Source organism: Cynara cardunculus, assembly GCF_001531365.2.
Source record: "Cynara cardunculus var. scolymus isolate 2C chromosome LG 2, CcrdV1, whole genome shotgun sequence".
Taxonomy (NCBI): Eukaryota; Viridiplantae; Streptophyta; class Magnoliopsida; order Asterales; family Asteraceae; genus Cynara; species Cynara cardunculus.
Genome location: NC_037529.1, coordinates 2,051,334 through 2,062,226, shown reverse-complemented (window position 1 = coordinate 2,062,226; position 10,893 = coordinate 2,051,334). Strand labels below are relative to the sequence as shown.

Sequence of the window (10,893 nt, the reverse complement as noted above, 5' to 3'; positions counted from 1 at the left end):
TAGTTAAAAAACCGAACTAAACAAACTCAGTAAATTAAAGTATCCCCAAAAATTCCAAACATATTAAGCAAATCCAACTACCCACACGTACATAAAAATGTATAAATTAGAAAGAAAAAATAAAATTGAAGAGCAAAGAACAACTCCAGATTCTAAGATACACAAAATTAAGCTCTCAATTCGTCAACAAGTCCAATAGCTCTCGTTTCTTCAGCCTCGACAATCCTTTTATGCCTCGAGATTTAGCCACGGCTCGTAACTCGGGCAACTTCATGCCGCTCAGATCGTTGTTTTCGATCACATTCGCTTCTTCTGAATCATCAACCTCATCAGCAGTGTCTTCGATATCAGACGTTTCGTCGTCTGAACTTTCATCAAACCCACGAAAGGCCTTGCTTTCAATCTGAGGTTCAGGCTCAGTGTCCATTTTGATCTCAGGTGTGGAGTCGGGCTCATGCACGACCTCCTTCCGTTTCCCGTCTGTTCTTGAAAGCGATCCAGGAGTGAAAGACTCTTCACCAGATAAAATTGGCTTGTATTTGAATCTAGGAACCGGAGACCTGCGTTGGAAATTTGATGCGGGTCTGACAGATTGGGTTTCAGTGTACTGGACCTCGTGTTTCACTCGGTTATTATTAGACTCTTTCAGAGTTTTATCTTCGATAAACGAATTGTTCTGCTCGGGCTGGTGGTCTAAAACGAAATCTCGGTTGCTTCTGCTGCTGCTGCTGCTGCTCTTTCCATGTTGAACAGAGTGTTTTCGCAACAGTTTGAGAAGAGAATCCACGGTTTCGTTCTGTTTATTATGTCCTTGTGATTCTTCGACCTTTTTCTCTTCCTTTTGAGCAGCTCGTTCTCGGAGTTGGGCCTGGACCTTTCTGAAAATTTCTACAATTTCCCGCTCCCTTGGTCCAGGAGTTGCAGTAGATTGGAATTTGGGGGAAGCAGGGCCCGAAAGAAAAGATGGTCCATTTTTGGAAGAGAATACTTCAGAGTCTTCGAACCCATCAATCCCATCTCGATCTTCGTTTTGCCTATTCTTGTTTCTTGAAAACCCTTGTCTATTTTGCCTAGAAAAGTCCGGGTTTCTTCTCTGACCGCTAGAATTTGCGTTGCAAATAAAAGACATGCTACCCCTAGAAGAACATCCAAAAGGTACCATCTTGCCCTTTTGGAACCTTCTATAGTCGTTACAAGAGAAGCATGGTGATGCCACAAATGCCTTTAAGCACCTGACATCTGATGATCCATAACCTGAGGAAAACCAGAAAGAATCTTAAATATTCAATCTGTCGTACTCGAGGAGAAGATACACAATCTCTCAGTTCAACCTACAAAGGGATTGTCTACTGTTATACCCTATGCTAGTAGTGGTACAAGTAATTACTGAATTTAGCGTACAAGTAGGTAATGCATATATGTCTAGTATAAATAAGTCGTGAGGGACCAACAGGTGGGCATTCTGTCATGTAACCTTTTGGACGTGAGTCTGTGGAAAGACTGGCCTCTCGAAAGCCATAGAATCGATTGTAAGCCATCTGTACAGAGTGTTATCTTTTGATTTCTCAACCAATATGATGAATGTGCACCATCTACATGTGATTCACAGTCTAAATGTTCATGGTCTATATTGGGTGGATCTAGTTATAGATATAGATATATATATAGAGAGAGAGAGTTCGTTTCAAATGCAACCCATCACATTTGTACAACCAATGCAACCCAATAAATTGAGATGTTTATGGAAATGATGAGAGTTCATTTATTATGATTTGAATATTTATGGAAGATGAATAGAGTTCATTAATTATGATCAATACTTTATATGCTTGCAAAGATTTTGGGAAGTTAACGAGCATAATCATTGCATGTAGCAGAGACAAATAGAACTGGAGAAACTATAGTGCAAATATGTTCACAGTAATCTTTTCCAGGTTCCTAAACAAATATATTCTGCTTGCTAGATGCACTAGAATAAACAGCATAGCACTATGTGCAGTTGCAAAGAGCGTATATTTCACCAAAGGGTCATTGGCTCAGTGGTGCACAGGTTACCGGTTGAGCCCAACCTTCTAGGAGGTCGAAGGGTTCAAACCTTACCAAAGGTGAGGAGTGTGTATGAGTATTTGCCGTTTGTAAATATCATATACTTCGAAAAGAGAGTGTGTATTTCACTGGATCAGCACAGACGTTTTAACCCACCAAAACATCCAACACACCCATCCAATATTTCAACCATTTAATGTTGACAATATGGCAAGATGACAAGAGCTGACTCTCCACCTTTTGTACATGTGAAAACTTAGAGCAAACAACGAAAAGGGTATGCCTACGTTTATCCAGAAAACAGTATGCGCTCGAGAAAAAAAAACTGAAACATGGTTCGAATGCATACTCTATAAATGGAAATGCAGGAAAATAAACTATATTACAATTTACCAGTTTCTAACTCTGGTGAGTAAAACACACACCATAATTCAGTACAAAGGATTTTCTCTCTAAAAATTTTGTGAACGGTGAATGCTAGACCTTTTGAGGAAAATTGATGAACAAGATGCTGCTTTACTTCACAACAAGTGTTACATATCGAAAATATATGGTTTTGAATACCAATTTTGTGTTCAGAAAGTAGTAGTTCAACATCAAATAATCAAAGTAAAGCTCCTTCTCCAGGAAGAGGGTTTAATAATTTGCACTAAGGCAAGCATATTATGCAAGAAAAGACTTGCTACAGACATCACTGGTACGGATAAACCTAAGTTCAGTTCGTAAACTCATTCAGTCATTTCATCGAACAGATGACATACAAACACGTAATGACTTGAAAAACCATTAAAAAAAACAATATCATTCTAAAACCCAGAAAGGCAGAAACTCCCGTGAGGAAATCAATAATCTATCGGAGATGCTAGACCTAAAATCAAAGAAAATAGATAACAACTTCAAGAACATATGAGACTTACACCCTACTGAAAAGGTAGAAATTACATGGAGAAAAGCAAAAGGAATATGGGTAGGTATGCAATTCAGTGGACGGAGAAGTAGGAAGATATGGCCGGAAAACTTACCAGGGACGTTGTGAGAGAGGAGATGAGACGCCGGCAACATTACTTGGAGCGAAGGTTTTTGGGGAGTGTTCGTTTGGGGTTTTGCATTTTAGAGGTCAGGGGGAGAACCCTTTATTGTAATAAACTCTTTGTTAAGGGGCAAATTTGGAAATCAATACATAATTTCGTTTTTAGGGTAAAAATACTTTTTACCGTAACACGACATTCTAAAAGGGAAATAGTTAACTTTTAGGGAACAAATTTTGAAAAATACAAATCATTAAAAAGTTCAATAGAATATTATTTAGCTCTTCCAAATTTAATTTCAATTATAAAGTGTTTGGTTAGTTTTTCATTAAGGCATTTATTAATGTGTACATGTATGGATAAAAGTGTACATGTGAATTAATTTATCTTTATAGATTAGAAAAGTTTTTGTTTGGAAAAGTTTGTTCATAAATGAAAGGAGCATATTTTTTAATTGGATGGATCAGGGGTTTGGAAATTTTTTGAGTTTTTGCATAAAGTTTTCCCTATAATCTTATTGAATAAGTCATTTTCTATATTATTAAGCCACTACTAAACGATCATGTATAATTGACCAAATACAATTGAAATAATTTTAAAAAAAAACTAATTTTTGTCTTGTTAGCAATCATTTCCAAAGAATTCTTGAAATTTGAAGAAATTTGCCTTCTTTTTTCCAGCTTTATTTGTTTTGGAAAAAGTTCTAAAAAAATCTGATAAACTTCAAAATCAACAAAAAAAATCCACCAAGTCCTCATTTTCTCCATTTTGAAGAATCTGTTGTAGATGCTATAACATGCTTGTGGCATGTTACAAACATTTTAGACGCATCACACGCCCGAATACACAATTTTCTCCGGGTATTTTTGTCATACATTTTTTATGGTGAGATCTTCTCCAAAATAGTCATTTTACACTTTTGGGTAGAGGTCGGATCCACATACATTATGCTCTCAAACTTCATCATTATTGTATATGTTGCAAGCCCATGGACCATGGATAAACATAAACCCCGACCAACTCAACTTGAAATAATTTAACACGATGTCTAATCAAGTTGTAAAATCTTCAAACCGTAAATATTGAGTTAATATTGGGTTAGACTCATTTAAATCCAACCCAACTCAATGAACCCAATACATCTCTCATATGTTAATACGCATATCCTGCTGGATAATTCATAACCGACGCCTTTGATCTGCATAGTTGTTACAGACAACTGATTAGCTCTTTTCATAAGTGTATTATGATTAAACATATGCAACTAATGGTTGTTTAAGCATATCACTATAATACTACCATTAGGTCGTCATCCCAATTCATGTGCAACCCTAAAATTTATTTGTCACCTCATAAATCGCAGCATTTTAACAACAATATATGGATAACAGGTTGCTTGAATAGCAAGAATGACACCAAAAATTTGCCATTTTGGTATGATACATAAGGTCCGGGCCTTTCAAACCCGTTTTCGTTGAGGAAAAAAGGTCCTAGCTTTTTGAGGCCCGGACCAAGCTTTGAGGTTGAAAAGGGCCTGATTGGGCTTTTCGGGTTTAACTGGGCTTTTCCAAACTTTTTCGGGCCAGGTCTAGTCCCGGGTCTGCCCCCAAAATTTCGAGCTTCGGGCTCACTAAGCCCAGGCTTTTATGTGCACCCCTAGTTTCCAAGGCATCCAAACCAACACTGTCAAACCAAACCCATGACAACCAAACTTCAAAACCCTACTCGAGCTCAGGTTCGACTTCAAGCTTGTGTCTTTTTAGCTACAATTCATATCAACAGGCCAAATTCTGGGCACTCAAAGTGCGGTGTGCTCTATAGACTTTAATCAGTTGAGATACAAGAACGAAAATTCAATCATTAGGTAACTGAAGAAAAATCCAAGCAAGATTTATCAACTGCTCTAATTGGATGGAAGTAGAAATGTGTAAAAAGAACATGATAAGAATAAGCAGCCCATCTCCCAAAAGATGAAGATGATGTTCCTTTTAACTTGAAGATCATTAGAATCAAGAAAATCTCAACTTTCATTATTTGGATCTTCGTTCTCGAGGAAAACATTAACAGAGTACATACAAACCGATTTGGGAGGGTGTCTTACTTGCAAATACTTTGCTAAGCTTTGTGGTTTTTCGCCATTTCATCGACATCCAATTCCACTTCCAACACCGGCAAGTCTTTCTGCATACTGAATTGACTGCCAAATGTAAAAATAAACGTGTCATTTTGAGTTCTTTTTACCTACACAAAATGCAAATATGATTGTATTATTTTTTTAATTCAAGAAAGAACCTGTTTTGAATGGGGCCATGATCAACCGCTGTTCTCAGGCAATACAAGACTCTACCGATTATGTCGTTCATGGAAACAGGTCCAAATAACCGACTATCTTTAGCTTCCTGAAATTAACCAATACCCAATGCAGAGAATTTAGCTAGTAATTGGCAATACAAAGGCAACACAAACTAAGAGACTGTTTGTTAGCAGCTTAATGAGCTTAATGGGATTCACAGCTCATTCAGTCAGCTATACATGACTGTTTGGTAGTGGCTTAATGATATAGAAAGTGGCTTATTCACCAAGCTTCTAGAGGGGAGCCTTATGCAGAAAGCCAAGTTTTTTTACAGCCCCTTCCAATTAAAAAACACACTTCCTCCATCTATGAAAAAACCCTTCCAAACAGACAGCTTTATCCATACAGGAGTTGATGGAAAACCAACCAAACAACCCCCCTAACTGGATCTACACAAAAATATAATTCCTAATATTGTTATAATCCCTAGAAGCAATGCATGAAGATGTATTTGAGAATTTTTCTATGAATATTTCATATTAATTCACCAATATAACTTGGGAAATCATGCGTAATTAAATAAATAAATTTACTTACAGATCTCATGTCTTATCTTACCTTAAGGGTCTGGTTAGGTTGAAAATGTTTTTATCAAACAATCGCGGTACTCTACTTTTACGATTCATTTTGCCCCTTTTTTGGAACAAAACAAAAAAGGTCCTACAGTTAGTGAAGTACATAAGAAACTAACACTACAAACTTTTTTTCATTCACTGAGAACTATAACAAAAGAGTCGACCAAGAACGAAACATGGACTTTGGTCAGCACGAGGTTATTCACATAAAGGCAGGAAAACACCTCAACTGTTATTGCAATGCACCACTTCTAACACCCATCCACCATTAAAAATGAATACGATAACCATAACTTTCTTCCCTTCTCCTAGGTACACGACACCAGTTGCAACATCCCAGGCTAACCGTACAAGATATTGTCCGCTTTATCCACACCTGGACTTATGGTTTTAAAACACGTTTAGTAGAGGAGGTATCCAGTTCCCTATAAGGCAACCTTAGTTCCCCTCCCCAACCGATGTGGGATCTTACACCACTAAATATTGAAGACACGTTTGGTACTGCACTTCCCATTTTGCAAACAAAAAGAAACCGCCAAGAGAGACGCACAATCTCTAATCCAGCCCCTCCACAAAGCAAATAATAACGTTCACTGATTAACCGTATAGTAAATTTTTCTGCTAAATCTACCCACAGAAATTGCTCAAGAACACAAACATGTTGCAAGAGTTGACTGCTCGCCAATCATTTCACAAACTCGTAATAAATTTTAGGTTCTGCTTTATGAATTGATGCCACTTCCTTTTGGAGTCTCTCTTGAGAACTCTTTTGCATCAAGTAGTAAAGGAAGGGAAATTGCATCAAGTCTTTCTAATGTGCAATGTTTCTATACTAGAAGATGCAATATACATAAATTCCAGTTCTTTCAAAAGTAAGGCACAAAGAGTGTGAGTTGTGAAGTACCTTGGGCTTTAATTTGTCGTTGTCAGCCAACACCCAGCACTGATCTTTTTCAAGTACAAAAGGTTCATCTTTTTCATCTTTGGAAACCATTTCGTACCCTTCAATGGCAGCCAATCTTCGAACCAGATAATTATCCGATTTTTCAGGGTCCTTCATGATCACCACATCCCCAACAAAAACACGCCTGCCAAAAGCATTTACATGCAATCAAACAAAGGAAATGGCAGCGTGCGGAAATTATTTGCTCAAGAGCTAAACCACAAAGACATCTATTGATTTTTTTCTAAACGCTACAAAACAAGCAACATAGTCAAGGTCTCAAAGAGATGTCAAAATTTATGACCATGCAAGTGCATTTGGTTGGATATATCGTAAATACAGACACACCATGAGAAGTCAGCACTAAACTTTAGTACTACATACATGATGTCTAAAAAACCAGTAAAAAATCACATACAGCATATTGGAAATCTTATAAGCTGCACAGTGTTAAATTAAGAATATACTGTGCTATGTAGCCTGATGAAAAGGTCATCAAATATAAACACAAATATATCTACCTATAAATTATCCTTATCCATAATCTTTTTCGGTTTTTCCATGATTTTTGAACTCATTAAGGGATCAAATAATCTGCCACAAGCAAGTATTGAAATCCAGCTCGGGATGTATTTCCATAAAATGACAATGGCTGTAATTTTAATATCTGAACCCTCAGCATCAAAAAAATTATATTCATAGTAAAACTTGCAAATCATAGTTACTTAGTTAGTTATAGGTTTTATGAGATTACTGTGGATCTGCGGCTGGTAGTTTCCTGACAAGAAGAGTTCCCCCCTCTGGGGCTATTGTTGGAGCCATCTCCTCTCCTTTGTTCCAATGCAAAAATGTCAATTTTCCTTGGAAAAAAGTTTTCCAAACGTTGTCCCCCACTTCTGTATTAGAGATTTTACCATGTTTGTAGCTCTGCAACAACAACAAAATGTCACTGAGTAATATGCATTTACCAGAAACTAGAACCATTAGATGGATTTAAAGCAACTTCCTTTCAGGAAAGAGTAGATCTATGACTACCGTCAATATCATGATCAAATGCACCCATTTTTTTCTTTTTTGATGAGAGCAAATGTAGCAATCAGGAAAGAGAATTGTGTAGCATCACATGCTTTTACTATGTAAAATTTCGAAGAGTTTGATAGTAGCATTGGTGGTAGCCATAGATTATTTGTTCAAGAAAATAAAAGCAAAATAATCGCTAATAAGATATTGATATGTAGGAGTCACCAAAATCGTCTTCCTTAGATGAATCCCAAACAGTAGTTTCCACTTGTTAACATTTGAGACACAACTTTAAAGACCCATCCACTATCCAAGTAAAACTTTTACATCACACAAAGACAGATAACTCTGATTCATATTTTTGCCAAAACTCTGTCAGATGGTGAGATGGGTTCTCCACTGCAACGCAGTCTTCAAGACTTCCTTCCACAACCAGAAAGGTGGTAGAAAACCCTAACTATCTCCAAAAATTGTGCCTACTTCCACGGTTGCTCAGCGACGTCTTCAATTTAAGTGTTTAAGTAACGAATCAGTTTATCGAAAATGATGCAATAGACAGTGGAGGTGTTGCAGCTTTAAACATATATGCCATTAGCCGTTTGAACTTGGTTATGTAGTTTAAGTGAGAGTTCTGCTGCTTAAAGGGTTTCAAGTTTTAAGTCAAGATCATCTTTGGTTTTGACCGGCATGGGCTTGTGACTGTGTGTTGCTCTTTGACATCTTGATAGTTTTTTCATATTTGATATAGGAGTGACCTTACCTTCTTGACCTTATCCCCCCCCCCCCAATTATTGAGAAAAGTCGAAATATCAAATATATTGTTTGATTAATTGCACATAGATTCAGATCAGAAATCATTAAATGCAGAATGTAGAAATTCCCAGACAATTCTAAACTCTTCTCAGTGATTCACAGTGCAATTGTAATATTCATTTTCCCTTCGGTTATGTGTGCAGGAACATTAGTTCCTCCTCTTTTCTTATTTACTTTCTCATCCAGTTTCATTGTTTCCTCTCAAATTCCTTGTATTATAATCCATCCCTGGAGTTAAAAGTAGAAATTTATAGAAGAATCATTACTGCTGACTCTTGGTAGAAGATAAATGGTGTTACACGCGTTAAGTTGGCTGGGATGGAACAGAAGTGTTTGATAGTAAAGTTGAGACCTTAAGGTTGTGCATATTCTTTACAAAGTAAAAGATAGTCGTGGATTAGGTAAATAAACTTTAAATGGTAATGCATTCTTTTGTTGGACTGGTTCTTGAAAGAACAAAACCCATGGATCCGATCCATTTATCGTATGCAACTCAACAAAAGTGTAATTAGTGAATAGTGAACTTTTTAGGAGAAAAACAGGCATTATGCAGCATTTACAAAGAGTTAGATTAGCTCAAATACAGCCATGTGACTAAATAACATTTGGCCCCTATAATTGCCACTCCCTCAAGCCTATGTTATTTTCTGATCATTGTCCTATCCTAATATTCTTTCCTATTTACTGTCATTGCTTTAAATCCTTTCAGTGAGCCCATAGTTCGTACCACCAATATTTAACTCTATGCAACTTGACATGATGCAGGTTCCCCCGCTCGTCTTTTTATCTCTCCCTTCTCTATCTTCTTGATTCTTACAACAAAGCAACTAACATCACGATGCAGGGCAATCTATAGCTAAAAAAATTAACTGCATCAGATGTGATCATGCAAGGAGTTCAGCTTGCATGTTTATGAGCCCAAAAACCGTGTATTAAGTCATCGTCGATGCTCATTCCATCAATAAACCTCCAAACATCAATTTGGGTCGAAACCCCATTCATTAATTTTAAGTATGACATATGATTGTTATAATGTTATTTTCCATCTTGTAGTAATGTTTCCTTTAATTTGTTTGATGTAAGCACTTTACAATGCATTCTCTATACAAAATATGAAAAACAGGTACGTTTTAACTTTCAATATCAAATGGAAAAGTCTGCAAGTCATTGGGGAGCTTAAACTTCGAGATTATTTCTTATAGCTGCAGTCACTACTCACTACATAACAAACACTACAATTGAAATCAGTTGGAGTAATTTAGCAACAAGCCCCACGTCATGTTGAAACTTGTAGTTTCGGAACTAATCCCGATTAAACATGAACTGAAATAAAACTTATTATAAACTAAATTTGCATACAATGAAAACTTCAGTTAGCATGATGATCATTAGTGACGCCATAATGCAGCTGTATGGCATATAGAAAAGAAATGCGAGCCCAATTAGGTCAAGCATTTGTCTAGGGACGCAATTTCTCGCATAAATAGCTTTGATTAGAATAAACCAAGTAACCCCTTAGAACCTCAATCCAGTTATGAACTCATTTCCTTAACCCGATTGCTTCCTAAAGAACTTAATTCAGATATAAACCAAGTTAACCGTTCTAAAACACAACCAAGGGAAAAAACAATCATTCGCCAAAACGCCAATTGTTTGTCCTTTCAAAAAAACCTAGGCAGAAGGTAGTTTACAGATCTAAATCAGAGATAAACTTAGGTAGAGATGGAGGAACCTTGTAGCTGAGAGCGACGGAGTACTCGAAACGACGGGCGAGATACCGCAACCAAGTTGTGTGGGAAACCATGGTGGCGTTGTGCAGATCGTCGTCGGAGAGGTCGGAGGGGTTGGTTTTGATGTTGGTATTGCCTTTTTCTTCATCATCATTAAACCCTTGCTGCCTAAATAAAATCAAATATGTTTTATTTTATTATTAAATAACAAAAATGGAACCAAAAACATATGGTCATACACACTATCAAATTTCACAATATATACATATAGAGAGAGGGCATCGGTTATTATACAACTCTTTATATTTATACAACCAATATAATTCAATCTCAATCATTCATTTAATTTGATGAATATGTAATTTCATAAAAGTTTTGATTGTTT

At 36.7% G+C, this 10,893-nt stretch overlaps 2 protein-coding genes across 3 annotated transcripts; both read right to left on the bottom strand.

The window, feature by feature from the left end:
- On the bottom strand, nucleotides 1–3,119 carry LOC112504712 (rho-N domain-containing protein 1, chloroplastic-like). Its single transcript, XM_025108655.1, has 2 exons — nucleotides 3,069–3,119; nucleotides 1–1,254 (listed from the first exon to the last, which is right to left on the bottom strand). The coding sequence occupies exons 1-2, from the start codon at nucleotides 3,106–3,108 to the stop codon at nucleotides 176–178; spliced, it is 1,119 nt and encodes a 372-aa protein (XP_024964423.1). The 5' UTR covers nucleotides 3,109–3,119; the 3' UTR covers nucleotides 1–175.
- Nucleotides 3,120–3,924: 805 nt separating this feature from the next.
- Nucleotides 3,925–10,654, bottom strand: LOC112507521. Of its 2 annotated transcripts, XM_025112146.1 has the most exons (6): nucleotides 10,511–10,654; nucleotides 7,700–7,872; nucleotides 6,907–7,090; nucleotides 5,367–5,473; nucleotides 5,176–5,271; nucleotides 3,925–4,272 (listed from the first exon to the last, which is right to left on the bottom strand). In XM_025112146.1, exons 1-5 carry the CDS (start codon nucleotides 10,580–10,582, stop codon nucleotides 5,190–5,192), a joined length of 618 nt encoding a protein of 205 aa, XP_024967914.1. In that variant the 5' UTR covers nucleotides 10,583–10,654; the 3' UTR covers nucleotides 3,925–4,272; nucleotides 5,176–5,189. The 2 variants fall into 2 exon arrangements, with proteins under 2 accessions (XP_024967914.1, XP_024967913.1); XM_025112145.1 differs by lacking the exon at nucleotides 3,925–4,272 and having other exon boundaries at nucleotides 4,914–5,271.
- Nucleotides 10,655–10,893: the final 239 nt, after the last annotated feature.